Raw genomic sequence first — 21,734 nt, 5'->3', positions numbered from 1 at the left:
AGATGAGTTTAGATGGGATTTGTTTTCAGCAAGCCACGAGAGCATGCACCTGCAGCAGAAAAGAACAAGCTCTCCTTACAGGAGAGTAAAACGATGGTATTCCTGAGTAGGCCATGAATTAGAAGAAAGCCTTTTTAAAAATTTTAATTAGGCAGCCTTTTGTATTACATTAGATGGAAGCCAAACAAGCATTTGTGTTTTATGAAGATAATCTGAAGAAATGCTTATGGTGATTTATAAAAACACATGTAGCCAAAATGTGCTTTGGAAATCAACTGTGGTTTCTCCTGTTTATTTCCCAGAATAAGTGATCACAGAAATATCGCTTGTAAAATTTTCCCATTTCCCACATCTAACTCAGATTTCCTTCACTCTCTTGTTCCAGGTGCTCCATCCTTGCCTGCAGTGCTTATGTCGCTCTGGCCTTGGGTGACAATCTCATGGCTTTGAATCATGCAGACAAACTACTTCAACAGCCGAAGTTGTCAGGATCTCTTAAGTAAGTTTGACTGTTACCCATAATAAAACTGTCTTCCTTTTGGTTATTTTCTCCTTTATAACTCTTTCTCCAGCCAACAAAATTTCACTTAAAATGATTTGTGTCTTAGTGGTCTGACTGACTCCTCACCTGTTTACTAACCCATCCCTGTCCTGAGACTCATGGAGATGGTGTCCTGGTTCTGCCACTCGATGTTGCTACTTGAGCTGTCTTGGCCAGAGAATGACCGACTCTTAGATTTTTTTCATCCAGAGGGCCATAGAGTTACAAATCTAACGAAGGGTTCTTAGTGTTGACCATTTAAAATCTGTGGTTCTTATGAGTATGTATGTACCTGTCAGTTTAGAAGCATTTAGTCTGTCTTTAGAAGGAATGAACCAGTCCATGTTGTACACAACAGGATGGCTAGTCATGCCATTGCTTTTCAACCGTCAGGATGGTGCAGGAGAGGTTGAGGGAAGGCAGCATTCCTCTTTGGAACTCCTGCCTGAGACCTCCACTTGGTGACTGAGTGCCGTAGCTAGCCTGGACCTTGCTTCCCTTTCACACCCCAGCTTGCCCTCAGCTGCTGGCTGCCCCTGGCTCGAGGAGCCTTCCCCAGAGGAATTTATCTTGTTGGTTTACTCCATGGATTAAGTCACCATTCCTAGGAGACCTTTGGTCAGAACTCCCTTCCCTTTCCACCACTTGTCTCTAGTGGGGTTTTCCCACCAAAGTCTAAGATCCTTTAGACCAAGAGTTTTCTCTTTTCACCTTGCTCTCCCCAGCACAGTGCCTGGCCCACTGTAAGCTTCCTTTAAAGTTATCTATTCAGTGATCTGAATTTGGAGAGCCTGGGTTCTAGTCTCAGCTGCCCCTTACTTGGCTGTGTGACCATGAACATGTCACTGTACCTTGCAGGAGAATGATAATGTCTATTATTCTGTGTATCTCAGACAGTTAATGTGATGCAGTCAGTCTTGCCAGAGCTTGTCCCCTGACCTGGAATGACTTCTCTCCTCCCTCACACCTCCTAGACTCCCTAGTCACTTGCAAAACTTAGCTCCCAGGCTCCCCTCTCCCTAAAACCTTTCCTGACTCTTCCCAGAGTGACTTTATTGGTTCTTCTCTCTGTCAGTGTTGTTTCCTCAAACGGAATGAGAGCTCCTTGAGGGCTGGGCTGGCTTTCTTTTGTCACAGCCATGCTTTCCACAGTATACAGGGCCCAGGGCACCAAAATTCTTGACCCTCCCTTTGTACCAGAGAAGATACAACATTACACATCCATTTTATGCATTTCTGAGTTTCTAAACCTTTTCTGTGTTGTCTGTTGACCTTTGTGTGTCATCTGTGGCTTCCACAAAACTCACCCAAAATTTCCAAATAATTTCTGATGTCATCCCCACTATATATTAAAATTGTGATGGCAAAAGTTGCCCTTGGGTAGGATGGCCTGCAGTTTTTCAGCAGCTGTACTGCCCCTGGTGTGCTTGCTAACTGATGTAGGAGAGGGAGTGAGCAGTCCCCCAGGAGGAGGTGGGCAGGAGTCCAGTAAGCATGAGGAAAGACTGAGGCCCAGTCCAGAAAGCCGTGGAAGCAGAGCTGGATGACAGAATGGGTCTTTGGACTTCTTTCTAACCCACGGTGCTGCTTAGGATCTGAACCAATTAGTGAGTGTGTCAGGGCTAGTCTGTTTGAGAATATCAAGTTGGGAGCTCTCTCTCGTTTTTCAGCAAGGAGATGTCCCATACAAGCTGTGTTCTGGGAAGATTACTTAGGTGGGGGATGCAGACCCAGAAAGGAAGGCCAGTGAGGGACTGGTGTGAAATGAGGCTGGAAGCAAGGCATTGTCATGGGGGGAGAAAAATACCTCTGGGAAAAAGAAATGAGAGGGTCTCTGATCCAAGACAGGGCTTGATTGATGTTTTTACATTGCCTAGATTTTTCTCTCCTCCTTTCAGAGAATCATCTCTGAGATGGATTTTTTAAAAATTCCCTCTATGTCTAAAAGAAGCCCATAAAACCTATGGTGTGCCTCTTCCTTGGGTCTCCCCCGCCCCCCCGCCATAAATCACCAATGCTGATCTTTCATATCTTTAATGTGGCACATAGTAGTAGCAAATGAGCTTTCGTGGAAATGTTTCTAAATGAATAAAAATGAATTGTAGAGCAGAGGAGAACGTGTTAATTCCAGGATCATCAGCATAACCTTTTACGTTTTTTTAAAGCAACAAAAACCCACCCCTTGATGAAATGGGGATTCAGCAAGAGAGGTTTTGTTCATGCACAGAAAACCCTTCTAAATTTTCTTCTCATAGAATTTAAATTTATGCATCTATCAAGCTTTGAAAAACTTTTCAATCCAACCTAATTTCCTAATTGCTATGGTTTAAGTTAATGTCTTTTGTTATAAAGCCTGATTAAAATACCAAACAAAAGCCCCAAGGAGCAGTTTTGTTGAGTGGAAAGCTCTGATGCCATTATCTGTCCACATTTAAAAGAATCTTCACCTTTTGTACAAGTGCTATGGTCAATAAGATCAAATCTTTGAGAGAAAGCAACTGAAATTTTATTTTTTCTACTGACATTTCTAATGCTGGTGTCAACATTAATTATGTATAAAAAAGTAATTCAGCCAAGCCAATGTCATCAGCCAAGTCTGACTTTCTGTGCAGGCCATGCATACCCTGCCCCAGGTGGTGCAGGGATAGAGCCCCAAACCTCAGTTCAAATCCAGCATCAGACACTTAATACTTACTTTGCTGTGTGGCCTGGACAAGTCACTTAACCCCATTGCCTTGAAAAATCCCCTCCCCCCTCGAAAAAAAAGGAGAGAGGGAGAGAGAGAGAGATTGAGATTAAGATTGGTTGGGATGCCCTCAGCTTCCTACCCCTTCCAATATGTCTGTGCTCTTCTGGCCTGGTCTTGGAATGAGAAGGACCTGGATTCGAGTCCTGTTTCCCCAGTCAGTAGTATTAAAGAACTCTGGGAAGGCTATTTGACCTCTTTGTTACTCAAGCAGTTCTCTTTACGCTTCTAAGGTAGACAACTCTGCAGTCTTAATTGCTGAAGCTAAATTTAACACTGGCCTTTCTCTCAACTGATGAAATCACCCTTCTAGAATTTTTTTCCTCCAGAAAAAGTGAGAGGATGAGAAAGAACATAGGATTGAGAACTGGAAGCAGTTTTAGAGATGATCTGGTCCACTTCCCTCATAAAGCCACAGGAAATAGAGGAGCCTCTATTGAGAGCCCAGCAAAGAACTAGGATCCTATATCATGAAAGTAATTGCCCCACAATCACACAAATTTGAACTAGTTCCAAATTCTCTCAGACTCCCAAATATGAACAGATTGAATTTTCTAACTATTTTCAAGTTATACTCAACCATAATAGAATAGCAACATGTCATATTTAAATGAATTAATAAACATTTAAGTGATCCTGGATGACTGTGTCCATTATGTTTGTATACACTTACATTCCACCTCATTTATTGCAATCCTATAAGATTTTATGATAGAATACTTGACTATTTGGGACTGATTTCTTCATTTTGTTTCCTACTTTAGGTTTTTGGGCCATTTGTATGCAGCAGAAGCCCTCATCTCTCTTGACAGAATCTCTGATGCCATTTCGCATTTGAACCCTGAAAACGTCACTGATGTGTCTTTGGGGATCTCTTCAAATGAGCAGGACCAAGGTTAATGAAGACACACACTTGATTAGACATGGTCCAAGTTTCTCTTGCCTTTTTATCATAACTCATAATGGTTAGAAATTTAAGGCTGTAACCATTGTGAAAGCAAGTCTTAACATAGTTTCTTTCTAGCCTTTTAAAGATGTTTCTTTTTGTAATAACTAGCTAATCCATAAAATGAGGCATCATTTGGTATAATTTTCCATTTTTAAAAGGCTGTCTTGCAGAGTGGGTTCTTTTAGTCCTGATGCGTTTTGGTTTCCTTCTTTGGAGTCAGTCTAGATTGTTTGCTAGCCCTTGTGTGGTGAGTGGAGGTGTTATGATTATTGAAAAAATAAGATTTATTTCTTGCCTAATAAACTTACAGGCTTGGCTAAATCAAATCAGGGTATTCTGAAGCTGTGGTCTAATTCCTAGCTTTGAAAAGTTAGTTGATATTTCAGTAAGTGGATAGGAACATGTGGGTTGGATTTTTTCCCCCTCCATTTAAGCTTATCTCACTGGTGTATCCTGCCATGCTCTGATGCTTTTAGATAAGAGAAATCATTCCTTGAAAATTAAAACTCAAAGTTATAACAAGCTGTTGAATGTTAGAATTCTTGTTTCATTGAAGAGTTGGGTTTTCAGAAATGATTCCCTTTTGGCCTCAGACTGGTTTTTCGTGTCTTTGTTGTAGGATCTGACAAAGGGGAAAATGAAGCAATGGAGTCTTGTAAGTAAGAAGTTTATAAGTTCTTAGTAAATGTGTAAGACTAAAGGGAATGTAGCCTAGATTTTAGATGAGAGCATTGGGTGTTAGGAACCCTGGGGGAGCATTGTCTCCTTCCTAAACACTTGATGCCTTGAGCTCTGGACTTTGGTTTTGAAAATTCTTTAGAGCCTTGGGTCACATTAAGCCATGTAAGTTCATTTGAATTTGTGTTTTTAATAACATTAATATTCCTTTTTTAAGCTGGCAAGCAAACACCTCAGTGCTACCCAAGCTCTGTCACTTCTGCCCGGACAATGATGCTGTTTAATCTCGGCAGTGCCTACTGTTTGCGCAGTGAATATGACAAGGCTCGAAAGTGTCTTCACCAGGTAAGCTCATGATGCTTGACTGTCATTTTCTTCTCAAAGAGACCCCCAAAGCTGCAGCATACATCAGATTTGTAGCTTCTGAATTGAGTGTAGGAGCCTGTTTTCTCCGAATAACTAGAGGATTGCAAAAGAGCCAAAGTATCACTGATTTTGTGTTCAGCTCAAGAATTCTTCCTTCTAGGGGCAGGTAGGTGGCACAGTGGACAGAGCACCAGCCCTGGAGTCAGGAGGACTTGAGTTCAAATGTGACCTCAGACACTTGATAATTCCCTAGCTGTATGGCCTTGGGCAAGTCACTTAACCCCACTGCCTTGCAAAAAAACAAAAACCTTCTAGTCCCAAAGAATCCTCTGCAGGGACAGTTGTGTGAAAGTGAGAAAGGCCCATAACCTGAGCCCTTGAGAAGAGTGAACACTGACTTTGGGGGCAGAGATAGTTTGGAAGGGGACCTTCCATGAGCTGAGCTCAGTGTCCAAATGTGTGACCCACTTTCATCTGAAAACAGTGTGTACACCCTAGAGTGCTGAGTACATGGGAAAGGTTCTGATCAGGAAAATGGTAGATGCTTGTTGCCTTTATAACAAGATGGACACCCATGTAGATGTTCAGAGCCGTGCGCCTAAGCAGATGCCTCCAGATGTCACAGCTGAAGGTTAGAGCTTTGATCAGAAGAGTGGGAAACTCATTTATTCTCCACTAAAATGTCCTGGTTTTCCAGGGTATGTGGGTGTGTGGAAGGGGAGGGAAGTTGTGGACCCTAGTGATTGTGTCCTCAGGACACCCTCCCTGCAGGGACCTTAAGTCAGAGGACTTGAGAACAGTCTAGAACCATAGGGGGAATAACGGGGTAAGGGGAGAAGAATCTTGAAGATTTTTAGATCCTTTTTAAGCATTTAAGTTCAATGTAACTTCCATAGAAACAAAATTATTAAATCAATTCAAAATCATACTATGTTTGAATCAGTCTTCTAGCTTCTTTTAGAGAAAGGATGTGTGTGCGTCTCAGCAGATTGTCTTTTCGTGTGCTTTGATATTAGCTGTGTGACCTTGGTCAGTCGTCGGACCCTGTTTCCCTCAGTTTCCTCAGTTGCAAAAGGGAGGTGGAGAATGTACTTCAACATTTTCACCAAAAAACCCCCATTGTGGGGACAGGATTGAAACAGCTGAACAATACCAACAAATGCTAGGAAGGCAGAGACCTTGTTTTTGGCAATCTTACCGGGTTTTTAAATGCATAAAATACAATACAAAGCATTACAAAGGAAAATCATTATCTTGAAATGCAGGTTTCAAAATAGTTTTTAGAAGCCATATCCAAGGTCTTTGGGGCTGATCCCTGAGGAACCACCTTCCAGGTTTTCACTTACTAGGCCCTTACCATACAAATGTAGATTCTCACAGCAGTGCCTTTGAGGGAAGTCCAAGTGGTTCTGTGGGGCGAAGGAAGAGGATCTGAGGAAGGACCTGAAGGACTGGCCCTTCTTCCACAGGTCTGCCTGGTGACCAACTAGGCAGAAGTTGCTGTTTGTTCTTGTCTGGCTTTGGGGTTGTTCTTTTGGTCTGTGGTTTTGATAACTTCTTTTTGTTTTGATTTGAGAAAAGGCGGCTTCTATGATCCATCCTAAGGAAATTCCGCCCGAGGCTATCCTGCTGGCTGTCTACCTGGAACTACAGAATGGTAAGTAAAAACACAGCAGAAGGGCTGGCAGCAAGCTCCCCGGGGAGGGAGGGAGGGGCCCAAGGTTCTCTGTCCGGCCTCTGGCACACACATCCTGGCTTACTTGGGTGGGCCCTTTTCCATCTCAGGCTTTCAGAGGAAATAGGCTCACCCAGGGTTCCCTGGCCTTGTCACCTCTTAAACGTCCATCATTCCCTCACCCTTGCACACACTTTGTGAGTGAAAACTTATGTGCCTTGAGCCGGTCCATCTGGTGCATCATTAAATTTTTCTGTAGACAAATATCATGCCTTTGAATAGAAAGGATTAAGCAAAAGAAGTCAGTCTGAGAGTTGGAAGGGATTTTGAGCCCAGACAACCGGAACACTCAAGGAAAGCATGTGGTCAGTTGGACAATGTCCTACCAGGACATCCTTAAGTGACCCAGTGTCAGATGCAAAAGGTCATGGAATCCAGACATAGTCCTGAGAGGACAGAAGCTGTGCTGTTTCTCTCTGGGGCTTTGGGAATCATCAGAATTTATATGGGTGCAGGCAGAGATTGGGGGGGGGTAGAGGAGTAGTGGAGTGGAGCTTGGTAAAATAGAATTTCAGTGACCTACGGGTGACCTCAGAGGACGCTCATTGATCCTTCCCAAGATTTAGGGATCATCCGAGGAAGCCAGAGTGCAGACATGGCCTAGTCGAGAACCTGCAGTTAAGGTCTCTGTCCAGGGCCCTTGTCACAGCAGGAACAGCCAGACCTTCCTCTTCTTTCTGCTAAGGGCCAAGGGATGATTTAGAACTAGGGAGCAAAATTCCAGTGAGACCAAGAGACTGGAAGAACAGGGAGCAGAATTGAAGCTGGACCCTCAGCCTGAGTGTTGGGACAATGCTGAGGCCCCTCAAGGAAGGAGAGAGACAGGGAGACAGAGCCAGAGCCTGGAGTGAGGTGGGGTCTGCACAGGGAAGCCAGAGGTGACCTCTCCTCCACTGCACGGAGCTTTTTTCATCACATCTTTTCTCCACCCAGGTAACACACAGCTGGCCTTACAGATCATCAAAAGAAACCAGCTGCTCCCGTCAGTGAAGACTCTGTCTGAAATCCGGAAGAAGCCGGTGTTCCCGTCTGCTCAGCCCATCCAGCCCATCCAGATGCCAGCTTTCCCCCCAGGGCAGAGAAAGTAACCCCAGGGTGTTTTATAATGGTCAATAAAGGACGTTGCCTTGTAGCCCTGTCGGTGGGTCTTTGGGGGGACGATCAGCCTCTGCCTAGGGGAGGTTTCTGTGCATGAATGACCACATTTCTGGTCGATAAAATGACCTTATTAATAGATTGTTCACAAAGTCATACTTGTAGCTTTTTTCTCTTTAGCTGTCCCCTCCCCATCAGGAGACATTTCCTAGGTGCCTCCTCTGCCCAGATACTGGGCATGAAGGAAAAGGCAGTGAAGAAGGGTCTGTAGGGGCCAAAGGAGGTGCCTGCCTTGCGCTGGCGTGGCTTGTTCCAGAGAGAGAAGAGCAGCTGGACCCAGGACTTGACACAACCCCTGGTTCAGGGGCTGGTTTAGCAAAATTAGCCAGATGAAAAACCTGAAGCCAAGGCCTGCCCTGAATCCTCCTCTGGCTGGGCCACCGGCAGAGGAAGCAATGCGAAGCATCAGCATTGCTCCCTGCTGGGCTGACGGCAGCCAATCCTGAAGGAGCCCCTCTGCCGGGAGAGCCCCAAAGGTGGCCTCTGCCTGGAGGAGGCTCCAGGCCCTTGCACCCTGGTCAAATCAGCCCCGGGTGATGACCCAGCCAGGCCAGAAGCTCCCCCAAGGGGGAGTAAGTTATGTGGCAGAGGGCTAGTCCAGAAATCACTGGCCCCTGCTGTGACCTGAGCCAAGAGTCTGAGTTAACAGGGGTAAGTGGGACGCTTGGTGCCACTTCAAGTGAAACCATGGCCAGCAAGCTGCCAACTAGCTCAATGACAAAATCTCAAGATGGGAGTAATCTAAGTGGCAATCCTAAAAAAGTTCAGGCAAGGCTACAAAAAAAAAACGAATTGGCATGGACTTTGGGTGTCATTGGGGTTGGTTTGGGAGTAGGCAGAGAGGGTTGCCTGTCAGGTGAGCCTTAGCTGGAGGGCAGGGAGAATTCATTCCCCTCCGAGGTCTGCCCGGGCCGGCCTTGGCCTGTTAGGACATGACTCGGTTACATTTTAATCCAGGGAAAGTGCCGGCTTCCCACGGGTTGTCCAGGATCTTTGTGACCTTGGGTGGGGCGTCTGAGCCTATGGGCCTCACGCGGAGAGGAAACTGGATGGTCTCCGAGGCCTTCCCCCTTCCGATTGTCCAGAAGGTCCAGACAGATGTCTGCCGATGGGCCAGAGCAAGGGAACGGCCCCGAGGCCTACCAGGGGGATGAGGCTGGATGTCTCGCCAGCTCTGCTGGTGGAGGGAGGCGAGACCCCTGGAGGCCTTCTCCACGTAAGGCTGGCATACCAACACCGGCAGCTGCCGTCCTTCCAGGAGGCTTAGACCCTGCCCCACCGGGCAGCTCCCTTGAGATGCCATGGGGGCAGGGACAGCCATGGCTCAGGAGACAACATGGGGCGGGCCCTGGGGAGGGTGATGGATTTGAAGGGATCGGTGGCCACAGAAGAAAAACATTTCAGTGTGACGACAACACTAGATATTGTACAGTTAAAGACTGAGGAGCAGGGGCCGCTAGGTGGATAGAGTACTGGCCCTGGGGTCAGGAGGACCTGGGTTCAAATCCGGCCTCTGACATTTAGTAATTGCCTAGCTGTGTGCCTTGGGCAAGCCACTGAACCCCATTGCCTTGCAAAAAAAAAATGCCCGCTCCAGCTGGGAGCTAGAAAGAACGACCGCTCCCGAGTTAAAATCCAGCGGTGGGACCCTGGGTAAGTCCCTTCACCCCAACTGCCTCAGTTTCCTCACTTGTCAAGGGACCTGGAAAACGAAATGGCAAACGACTGATACCTTTGCCAAGAAAAATTCATGGGCTGTGCATGCATGCTGTGGTTGCCACCCGGGACGTCCCAGCCGGTGTCCAGAGCAGAGGCGAGTCTGGCCCCTCCAAGCCCTCCCTCCCTCCCAGTCTGGCCCTGACAAAGACAGCGGCCCCTGAGGCTTAACCTTGGCCTTGGGCAGTGACCCTTGGGTCTGTGAGGCTGGACCGGGGGGTACAGAAGCCCGGCGCTCTGGTTTGTGGCAGGGAAGGGCCGGGGAGACACGTGCAGGGCCCCCAAGTCTGGGTCCGGTTGTCGCCCGGAGAAGCCCTTGTGCCCGCATCCGGCGCCCCACGGGCACGGCTTGCTCCAGGAAGGCCCGGATTCACGGGGTGCCCTGGGCTCGCCCGCCTTGGCACACCCCGTGCCCGCGGCCGCGTTGCCTTGGCACCTGGGAGGCCCAGAAAGGCTTCTCTCATCTGGGTGGTCCCCGCGCCCCCGGCCTGCCTCCCCTCCCCAGGAATGCCGGGCTTCCACAGGCCCAAAAGCTGCGCCCCCCTGGGCCGGGCGGGGAAGCCCTGGCACAGCCCCCCGGGAAGAGGCCCGGGCCAGCCGGCCGAGCCCAATGCAACCTCGGGGCCGGCCAGCAACTGGGACCTGGGCCACCTTAGGCCGACCTGGCCCCGAGCAGCCGGGCCGGCCCCTCTCCGGATGCCCGCGGGCGACGGGAGCTGCAGGGGCGATGCCCGGGGTCTGGGTGCCCGGGGAACGCTCCAGAGCCGAAGCCCTCAAGGGCGGCGAGCTCCTCCCCGGGCCCTGCTCCCGGCGGGGACCCCCGCGAGCCTGGCCTCGGCCCGTCTGTCCACAGTGGGCTCGGTCAGAGCCGGGCCAGGCAGGTGTGGCCAGTGGGGCCAGGCCCGGCCGCTCACGGCATCAGCGAGCCCCGCGGGGCTGGGCACTGCCCTCTGCACCCGCACGGCCCCGCGCGCCCTTGGACCCGGCCCTCGGGGCCTCTGTGCGTCCTCTCCAGGCCGGCGGGGAGTCCGGCCCTGTCCGGAGCTTTGGGAGCCCCCACGCGGCCCACCCGCCACAGGCCGCCCTTTGGTCCACGTCCCCCCCTGCCCTCCGCGGGGCACTGGCTTCACAGCGACCCTTGAAGGTGGCCGGCCCTGGAGCGGCGCTAGCTGGAGGGCGAGGTGGCCTGGGGGCTCCCATCCTCCCCGGGGCCTTCTGGGCCTCCCACCAGGCCAGGCACAACGCACACCAAGCCGATGCTCCCGGGCCGGTCAAGCCCAGGGCAGCTGGCGGCCCCCAATCACCCCAGGCCTCGCCTCTGCTAGCCCGGGCGGAGAAGCCCTGCTTGGCAAGGCCCGTCCCATGTGTACAGGCGCCGTGGCCAACTGCCCGATAACAAACGGGCCAGCCCGTCTCCGCCGAGTAAAACACAAGGCCTTGGAGATTCTCTAGTTGGACCTCCTCCAAGTAGCAAGGGAGGCCCGAAGTGGAGCAGGCTCTGGCAGGCAGATAAGGGGCTCGGGGCAGTGACCCTGATTTTTTTGTTTTAGGTTTTTGCAAGGCAAATGGGGTTAAGTGGCTTGCCCAAGGCCACACAGCGAGGTCATTATGAAGTGTCTGAGACCGGATTTGAACCCAGGTCCTCCTGACTCCAGGGCAGGTGCTCTATCCACTACGCCACCTAGCCGCCCCCCTGATTTCTTAACGCTAGGCCCCCCCCCCCCCCCCATGACAAGAGTAGAGGATTATATCTCGATGGTCAGCAGAGAGAAATACTTTTAATCTGAATCCAAAAACGATAAGATCCTTTGGAGCAGGAAAAGCTTTGTGGGCTTTTTATTGATAAATAAATGTGAGGTTCCCCAAGAACAGATCACACAGACACAGCTTTAATGGAAAAAAAACCCTCACATTTATTTGATTAAACAAAAATAAAATAAACTGCATAGGAACAATTTTAAGGTCCAAAGAGACACCAACTTTGTTTTAAGGCTGCTGGTAGCCGACACAGCATCTCCTTGCTACCTTCTCCAGCCTTCTCCATGGACCACATTGATACATTCAGAAGCCTCTGTCTACACAGGAGTTTTTGAACACCTCTGTCTGTTCTTCCTCTGTCCGTCGCCTATCATGCCTGGCTATTTCAAAGACCTGGGATTTGATGGTCGGAACCATTTGGGGGGATAATGAAGCGCATGCCCTCCTCTTCTCCTGCTCTTGGGGACCGAGCCTGCCAAATGAAGGTCAAGTCATGCCCACTCAGTATTGAGACGACTTGAGTCGTGAGGTTTGCTCCGGGGAAAACACCACCATCCCAGCCCTGCCAGAGGGGACTAGCCGAAGAGAAAGCTGCCCGGCTCCTTTGAGGGTGGCGCTCTCCCCAGATGCGGTCAGTCACAGGCAAGGCTTCGGCCTGTCACGGGGACACCGAGATTCCTTTCCTCTTGATTGAACATTGAACACCCCCCCCCCCCAATCTCCAAGTCTATCGGTTGCACATTGGATTCTTGCAGTAAAGCATCTCTGCCCAGGGCAAGGCCCAACAGCCAGCAGACAAGAGGAAGTAAGCCAGGTTCTCATAAACCATGCTAACAGGCCCCTCCCACCCACCCTACTAAACCTCACAACCTAGTCTTTAATGAACCCCCCACCCCCACCCCACCACTTAACCTGTAAGGATTTTTTAAAGGGAAAAAAAAAAAAAAGAAAAACCCACCCTCCACCAGAAGATAACACACAGAGCCCCCCCGGACCAGGACACGTCTGCTGGGGGACAAAACAGCTAAGCAGGCTAAGAAGCAAACTACACACAGAAAGAGGCAAAGGCCTGGCGGGCGGCAACTCCACTCACTTGATAGACAGGTAACATTCAGTCTGGATGCTCTGTGAAAGAAGAGCCTTCGCAACCAATTCTACCTGAGTTTGTAACGTTCATACAATCATTAAGAGGGTCTAAGACCATGCAGGTACTCACAAAGCTTTTAGAACCATCACTGGTTAAACAGTAGCAGGAAACTTCCTGCCTATCTGGCTTAATGTTAACCCGTAAGATCAATTTATTTACTTATTTTTTTTTTTAAACAGAGGCATGTCTTCTCACCATGACACAAACCCAATACACTGGAATTCGGGGGGGTGTCTGAGACACTATCATCACTCCCCCACCCCCAACTCTGAAGATCCACTTAGGCTAACTAGAAAAAAAGGAAGTGGGGGGAGGGAATGGGAGATCAACCCTACTTTCTGGTAATGTGCTTCTCAACTTTTATTATTTAATTTAAAACAAAACAAAAAACCAATAACCAAAAAAATCCCCTCAGATTACCTTTGGTAAGCAAAACCAAACCAAACCAAACCAGAAAAAAAACCCCACCACATTCACTCAAAGAGTTCTCCACAAATGTGCAGAGAAGTGGGTTTACTGCAGGTCATGGTGGAAGACATCCCACTGGGGCAAGAAAACAACAAATACAATCACAAAGTCAAAACAATTCTCATTCCCTTCCAACATTTGGTATAGATAGCTCTGCCGTCCAAAGCATTCCTAGCAATACAATCTTCTCTAACAGGATGTATTTGTAAACATCCAAACATAAGATAAAATAAAATATTTTTCTCTTGAAGAGAGGAGACCTAAAGGTCTTAAAGATGTAAGAATGCTGCAAATTCAAATTCCAAATCGATTTCAAACGACTAGCAGTTTTTGTTTTTAATACTGAAAAAAGTGGATTTTTAAAATAACTTTGCATAACTCTTCATTAAAATAAAGAGTCCAATTTGATAAGAACTATTTGGATTTGAGTACTAAGTTTGCTTGAATTTTTTTAAGAACATTTGATTTAAATTCAGAGTTTCTCTAACCAGGGCAACTGAACAGTCCTCTTGAAAGTCAACAAAATCCCTTGTAGGTCTTAGGACGATCCATGGATGGATTGATGGATGAATGGATAGATGGCTGGCTGTGTTCAACTCTGTAGGCATGGGAGAGCTGTGTGTTTTTTTTCCTCAAATGGAATAATACTATTTCTTCAGAGACCTGTCGAGTGCGAGGTAGATGCTGTCTCTAAAAATGAGGTAGAAACAAAGCAAACAACAAAAACCAACAAGTTTTCAAATAATAATTTAAAAAAACAGAACAGGTGTAATGGTTTGTGCATCCTGCCCCTCTCAGAGGGTGGGGCTTGAGGATCAGAGGCATATTTGTCTAACGCAAGTACCAGGGTTTGATTTTTATACAGCTCCAGACTGTTGGAAACAAACTCCAAAGAGAGATGTTTAAATATTAAATACCCTAATTCCTTTTTTTTTGGCACCACGTAGATTTTTTTTTTAAAAAGAAAACACAACATAACAGAATAAAACAAACCCACAAAACTTTGGCACAACTTTCACTTCTTTACCAAACACAGAAATCTCACAATCTTTGAAAGAAGAAAAGACAAACACACACAATTCTGCAAGACCAAGCCTAAAGACTTCTCTCGTCAAATAAATTAAGCTTTGGCTTAACTCGAACTAAAAAAGCCAATCTCAAATTATCCCATTGGAAGCCAAACATGAAGTGCCCTAATTCTGTCTGCAACTCAAAGTTTTTGGCCCAATGTCATAGATTTTTTTTTTCCGGTTTGTCTTTGGGGGTCCTCCCCCCCAAGTAAGTTATACTTAAAACTGGTACCCACTGAGGGCTTCACCTAGGGGACTCACTGGATCATATAATCGGGGCTACCTCCTATGTATTCCGAGTCATAGGCTTGGCAGCAGGATTGCCTAATGTTACTTTACCTGCAGGAAAGCAGTTTGTTTTAGCTGACCACACTTTTGAAAGGTCATCAGCCCCCACCCAAAGTGGTTTTAACCCATTGATTATATAAATTTCCTTCAGGGGAGTTTTACTGCACAAATCCATCTGCCATCACTAAAACTAGTTTGGTGAAAACTAATCTGTCTTTTGCACTTCCCAAGTCTCCCACCCTCGGCACCCACTAGACTACAGGCGAAGGAGACTCCTGGAAAGTTTCTCAAATTTGTGTCTTCATAGGAAGCAAACTACTTCCTCCAGTCTGGTTCTCTTACAGTTGATTTGCTGAAGCTCTCTACCTTTCCTGGACATCTCTGCATTACCTAATAATGGAAAGTCAATCTGCACAAATGGGGCTCTGGATGCTTTTGGAATAGCCACACCCCTAGGGGGTGCCAGATGTTGGCTTTCCTTATATTCTTCCCTTTGAATGAAGACCCAGCGTGTTGGAAACTAGACTAACATTCTTCAAGAGTGCTTAGCACCCTTCAAGGAGGAAAGGAATGGCTGTGGGCATCCACAGATGGTCATGTTTTACAAACAGCGGCTTCCAAAACGTGACATACATTTCTCAGAACGACAGCCAGGCCCCATCTGTGTTGCTGAGCCACCGAATTCAAGAGAGCAGCACCACCAAGGATGAACGTCAAGCAACCCTCTTCTGAATTCAGTCACTGAAAACAGATAGCTTATTCCAAGACCAGATACAGGTCAGTGAAGGGCCATTAAGATCACAAAGTTTTTAATGCTCTCAGATATGACAAGATGGATATGTCCACCTTCAGAGTCAAAACAACCAAGTTGCAAAAGGTTAGATATGTCATCCAGATTTCAAACTTTCACCCAAAAATGTCTGGGGGAACAGAGCAGGAGACTGATGGGAGGTGAAGACATTGGGAAAGAAAATGGATAGAACAACAGAAAGATGAACTGTCATAACAGGCAAAAGCAGTATTACTATCTCTGCGTAGATCACCCTGACCAACTGGTAAGGTCAAGATTAAGGAAAAAAAAATCAACCAGGATTCCCAGAAATGAAATAGTTTTAAAGCTTTTAAAACCACTTGTCTTTGGTATTTAAGGGATGCTAGGATAGTAATTGTCTCATTAATAAAATAAGATCTTCCCCAACTGTCACTTAATTGTGAAAAAAAAATCCAGTGAATATTTAGAATTTAGGGGCAAAGGTGGAGGACAGCTAGAGAAAACGGAAAAGGTTTCATAATTAGAGGCATTGCATTAGGGGTAATGAGGGAATGAGAACTATTCACATACAATATATTTTTCACCCCTAACCCTCTCCTGACAGCTCATATTCTAGTACAATGCCTTGCCTACACTAAGGGATATATCAGACTAGGCTTCCATAGGGAGACCAACAGTCTGGCTTCTATCTTTAATACTTCATCTCTTGTAAGAGGAAGTGAATACATTTGAGATTTTTTTTGTAGATACACTGGGAATTTTGTAGACACAGCGTCCTCTCTTCCTTGGATACACAAAAGATCTTAAGAGAAGACGGCAAACTGAAGACAGACCTTGAACTATCCAATTCCATTGGCCCAAGCAAAGACAAAACTGCCTGAATCAGACAAGGGGATTCAGTGGCCACTTTGCGTCATCTTCTCCAAAAATCAACAAGAAATAGCTCTCTCTCTCCCGAGTCCCTAGATTTCTTGGGCTCTGACCTTTTTTGAAATAATGGCCCATTACTCCTTCCAGAATGGAAACAGAAGTTGGCCCATTAGGTTTTTGATCACTGAAAAGTGGACAGCTCCCAAATCCTCACTCACAGGGGACTAGGGGAAGCTTGTTTTCTTTAGAGGAAATCAAGAGACAAAGTGATGAGTTGCTGGTATCTCGGAATGATGGAAAAAAACTAAAGGGCTAATCTCTGCCCTTACACAAAGTCTACACTTTCCGTTTTATCCTTCAAGCCAGAAAAAAGAGAGCCAGTGGAAAAGGTCATGAGAAGAAACTTGTGCCCAGTTAGAACATGGTGCCCCAAATACCCACAGGTCTGGCCACTGGGATCAAATGCTGATTTGGCTTTTGCTCTTTGGTACTGTCTAAGGCAGAGTAAGGAGGGGGTGGCCTCCTCCCGTATTTTCACCCGCCACCAACATCATCTGGGGGGTGGGGATTTTTGAGGGGGGAAAAAATATTTACATTCAAAACCACTCCAAGTAATTAATGCTGACTCTCAAGTCTCCTGTGCAGCACCAAACGATGCGGTTAAAGTGACTTCTCAAAAGATCCAAGAAATTGTTTTTTGTTGGGGAAAGGAAAGGAATCCAGGGAAAATGTTAACAGATCTGACAGTTAAAGGTTTTTGTTCCCTGAACTTCCAAAGCTGTAAAAAATTGTGCTTTAAAATAAAAACTATTCTTCCACCTTCCACCACTGCTCGTAAAAAAAAAAAAAATCCTAACTACAACATACAAAACAACATTTGGCTATTACATGCCCAACAACAAATTTTGCATGTTTCTTTGTTTCTACTGACATACATACACGCTCTCACTCTCACTCACTCTCTCTCTCACTCCCTCTCTTCAAACATTTTGTTTTAAATCCCAAAATTAGATGACTTCCGCTCTTCTCAACCAATTTTTTTTCTAACAGATTACACCCCCCCCCCGAAAACCATCTCCCAAAACACTGAAGAATTATTTTAATAAAAGTCATCAAAAAACTTAAGATGTATGCCATCTTCTTGGCTCTACCATTTGGGGCAGGGATACTGCACCCTCCTCTAAAACAGAATCCCAATAAATGAAAGACCCACTTTTCTGAGCTGGCCCATTACTTTCTGAGCCACCCATTATTTTCCAGAAATAAGAAAAAGATGCTGAACAGGAAGTCAAACATACTGAGGTATAAAAGGATAAGAGGAAAATGTTCTCTGTTGCAGCATTTTAAAAAAGTTTTTAAAAGGTTTACCAAAAACACACTTAACACAGGCAGAAACCCACGAACCACAATCTAGAATCCAGAACGCAGATGCTCTAAGTATCTAACCCTACTTTTTTTAAATCTTGTTTTTCTATATTTTTTTTTTTAAGTTAGAGAGAGCCTCATCTGGCTTCCTCTCTAGAAGCTTTGATCAAACATGTGACCAATCCAGTGACAGCATGATAACCAATCCAATGTTGGCTTGTGCATTCAATGACCCGTTTTGGGGATGGAGCTAAATACAAACTCTGCCCTGGGGTGGGAAAAGGAACAAAGGGAGGAGGAAACCCAAAGAACATGAGGTAGATAGAATCTAGAACTTCCCAGGCTCAATCCCTGCAGAAAGATAAGTACATTCGTCTGTAAAAAAATAAAGATGAGGTAGGTCTTCAGTAACGTTGTACTTTTTTTGTTCTCATAATAAAGAAAAAAAAATTTCCCTGAGTTTCTTCTTTGAAATTCAAAATGGAAAAAAAAAAGCCACCACACCCCCCCAAAAAAACAACTGCAAGAACATCAAAGCCAACTCTTTCTATTAAAAGATGAGGATTCGATTGTTGCCAAAATCGACCACGACAATCATGCCATCTGGAGTGACGGCAATGCCAGAGGGGCGGTCCATTTGGCCAAAGCCACTTCCCTGAGCACCAAATTTGCATATAAAACTTCCATTGGCTTCAAAGATCTGCACCCTATGATTTCTCGAATCAGCAACTATGATGCGTCCTTCTTGGTCAACAGCGACGCCCTGAGGACGCAGGAACTGCCCATTGCCTGTGCCCTCTGATCCCAGGAAGCGGGCAGACTGGCAGTCTGGGTGGATGACCAGCAGGCGGTGGTTGTTGAAGTCCGTCACCACCAGATGGCCTTCATGGTTGAAAGTCACACCTCGGGGGGAATCAAAGTGCTTCCAGAGGGCCCCTTCAAAGCCATACTTGTTCAAGAAGGCCCCATCAGGGCCGAACAGCTGGACCCGGTGGTTCCGAGTATCTGACACTAGAATCTTGCCTTCAGAATTGACTGCCACATCCCAAGGGTAGTTGAACTGTCCATTCTTCGTGCCCTTCTCCCCAAACTTGAGAAGGAATTGCCCTTCAAATGTGAATATCTGGATGCGATGATTGTCCTTGTCTGCTACCACAATCCTCCGGGAGGAGTCACAAGCCACTCCGGCAGGGCGGTCGAACTGGCCAGGCCTCGAGCCCAACGTGCCAAACTTGTGATGGAAGGTGCCACAGGGTTTGAACACCTGGATCCGGTTGTTGCTGCGGTCGGCTACGATGATGTAGCCTTCCTTGTCCACGCTGACCCCCCAGGGACGGCACAGCTTCCCATCGTTGTCTCCTTCACTGCCGAAGACCAGGCCAGGCAGCCCGATACCCACGTAGCTCCGCCCAGACTTGACCAGCACCTTGAAGGGGCTGTTCTTGATGTGTTGGTTGCACATCATAACGGAGACCAGGTGCTCACCCTCCAGCTGCGGCCGGTAGCTCACCAGGTAAGTACCGTTCTGCTGATCGCTGACGTCGGCGGCAAACAGATTCCCATCAGGCCCCATCACTACCGTGGTCACCAGGTCCCCCCCTGTAAGACGTGGCTCTCCATCGTGGTCATACCCGATTACGGTAAACGAGGCCACCTTGCCTTGGAGAGCACGCTTGAGGCCTTCCCCAGTGGCCTTGGTCAAGGGGGCAAAAGCCCCACTACTGACAAAGCCCAAGGATTTGATGGCCAGGTACAGAGCCTGGTCTGGGGGGGTGAACATCACTCTGTCATCTTCCTGGGGCTTGAGGAAGCTTCGGACATTCTTCAGCTCCTGGACCTGAGCCAGCATGCGGTCTCGGGCCAACAGGATGTCCATGACACGTCCCTCTTCCAAGACCTGCTGCACTGCGCTGATGGTGCTGTCTAGTTTGTTGAGGTTCTGACGAAGTTTTTCCACCTGCAGGTACAGAGACTTGGCCTTGACCTGTCGGATCTTCTCCACCTAAGAAGAGAAAAGGAAGAGACCTTGTTGAAAATTATCCATGAAAAGAGACAAGGCAAAGTCAACCTTGATATCTTCAGGGGCACAAAAAGTTCCCAAGGGTCCTGAAAAGGAAACCAAGTCACTGAAACCTCTTAGAATCAACAGACTATTGAAGGACTTTTAAGAAAAGTTCCATTAACGTCTTTTGGTTTTACATCAGTCCTTGTAAAGAAATTCTACTGCCAGTGCCACTTTGGAAGGGAAAAAAAAGGCAAAGCAAAACAACCAGTACAATACAATTACCAAAAAAAAAAAAACAACCCCCAATACTTAATCATGTATTTAACATTCTGCTAGTAAAGATCCCCACCTCTGCTCAGAGGAAAGAGTTCTAGAGACTCTAATGCTTTCTCACAAAGTGTTACTAAGTTTTTTGCTGAAGATTTTTCTTAATTGTTCAGTTTGGCTTCATTTGGGGGAATCTTCTCATTGCTATTACTACAAAACAAGATATTTTGGGAGGGGTTCATCAGAAATGATCAATTGATAGCAGAGGGAGAATAAGGCAAGCTTCGGTCTGAGATCCTGAGTTTTCGGAGGGATGTCAATGGAAATCATTCATCACCTTCTCACAGATCCCCAGTCTCAGCACTCCTACCTGCCCAACCCAGGCTGGCTGTGGATTATACAGTGTCTACAAGCAGGCCCGGAAGGCTCTCTATTCAAGTCTGTTACTGCAGTAACAGGAATTTATCAACTTCTAATGTCAGCAGACCTGTCCTTAGAGACTACCAAAAGGACACTATTTTTAAAAAATCCACTAAAATGTCTTTTTGATTTTTGTAAGAGACTGTGTTGTGTGTGGCAGTACTGTAAACTTTCATCATCCGGTATCCTCAAGCACTGCAGCACTGTTTTACTAGTGGGAGTGGACCAGGGACTGGGGAAGATATTTAAACACTTGTATTTGGGTTTAATATTAATAGGGAGAGCTAGTCATCCTTGTCTCCTGCCCCTTCAATATTTGCCTGGCTAAGAATAAGCTAGCCAGCAGTGACCTAACACTCCTGAGCAGCTAATCTAACTGGAATATAACAGGTTTTAATTTATTTTAAGTTCAATCATCCTCTCTCCCTGAGTCTAAGAAACATGGAGAGGATAGAGTTGGATGGCCTTGGCATCTGGAGGATCTGGGTTTTAGTCTTGTCTCTGACTTGTCTGTGGTCTCTCAACCTCTTCCTAAGGCTCTGAATGTCACAAAAGATACTGACCTTCCTTGGCAGGGGAATTGGCTCATTGAGGACTTACTTAAATCTCATGAAATCACTATTCTGGGTCCTATCCCTCTGTCAAAGACTTGAAGAACTCCCTGTATTCCTAATCAAGCAAAATGGATAAGCTGCCTAGGTCTAGAATAGCTCACTCCATCTCTATTTGTTGAGATCTTGGCCTTCCCTCCAGGCTTTGTGGCCAATGTGTACACATGTGTCCAAAATGTCTGAAATGGTCCACAGAACTGCAAAAGAGCTGGCTGGTTCTTCCTGAGATGAACCAATGACAGTGGCCTCATTAGTGCCACGCTGAGTAGGCCAAGAATTCGCATAAGGAAAGAGACTCAGACAGAAGATAAATTGATAAACCACAACAAAGCCTGGGATACAAGACACCATTATTGGGTCCTTCATTATGGAAAATTATGGATCTAAGTATTTGAGAGGAAAAGGGAAATAAAAGTGCTGAACAGAGAAGAGAGAGGAAGATTTGGAAGGCCAGCAAGCAGGATACTTAATATTAACTAGGGAAGGGGGAAAGGCTTTCCAGAAAAAAGATTTGTGATTGAGATGGAAAAAGATGAGCCCAATTTCATAGTAATGAGGATTCTAAGCAGATCAGATAAAGTGGAGTAGAGTCTGTGGTAACAGGTCTTGGAAGGTGAAGAGAGGCATATGGGAGAGAAGCTATTAGTCTGGAACCCAAGGCAGAGGAAGAAAAAGCTGTGGGAGAGAAAGATTTGTTAGAATCTTGACAGCCAAATACACTAAGAGTGCGTAGGATACACAAAAGTTGTCTGACTGAGTTAACTAGCTATAATCAATGTCCTAGGAAAAAAGTCAAGGACAATTAAG

At 46.5% G+C, this 21,734-nt stretch overlaps 2 protein-coding genes across 9 annotated transcripts in view; one reads left to right on the top strand and one right to left on the bottom strand.

Annotated features, from left to right (window-relative positions):
- CNOT10 (CCR4-NOT transcription complex subunit 10) overlaps positions 1-8,147 on the top strand; it is a 53,873-nt gene extending 45,726 nt beyond the window's left edge. For 6 of the 8 annotated variants that reach the window (XM_074195611.1, XM_074195610.1, XM_074195616.1 and 3 more), the window contains 6 exons: positions 386-499; positions 4,052-4,182; positions 4,856-4,891; positions 5,132-5,259; positions 6,862-6,937; positions 7,949-8,147. In XM_074195611.1, the coding sequence (XP_074051712.1) occupies positions 386-499; positions 4,052-4,182; positions 4,856-4,891; positions 5,132-5,259; positions 6,862-6,937; positions 7,949-8,103 (640 nt within the window). In that variant the 3' untranslated portion in view covers positions 8,104-8,147. The remainder of the gene's footprint in view (positions 1-385; positions 500-4,051; positions 4,183-4,855; positions 4,892-5,131; positions 5,260-6,861; positions 6,938-7,948) is intronic. The other 2 variants (XM_074195613.1, XM_074195612.1) reach the window with 1 other exon arrangement.
- Positions 8,148-12,564: 4,417 nt separating this feature from the next.
- TRIM71 (tripartite motif containing 71) overlaps positions 12,565-21,734 on the bottom strand; it is a 78,760-nt gene continuing 69,590 nt past the window's right edge. The window contains exon 5 of the mRNA XM_074195203.1: positions 12,565-19,626. Within this exon, the coding sequence (XP_074051304.1) occupies positions 18,175-19,626 (1,452 nt within the window). The 3' untranslated portion in view covers positions 12,565-18,174. The remainder of the gene's footprint in view (positions 19,627-21,734) is intronic.

This window comes from Macrotis lagotis, chromosome 7 (genome assembly GCF_037893015.1).
Source record: "Macrotis lagotis isolate mMagLag1 chromosome 7, bilby.v1.9.chrom.fasta, whole genome shotgun sequence".
NCBI lineage: Eukaryota > Metazoa > Chordata > Mammalia > Peramelemorphia > Peramelidae > Macrotis > Macrotis lagotis.
The sequence above is the reverse complement of the archived record's forward strand: the minus strand, read 5'-3'. Positions and strand labels throughout refer to the sequence as shown.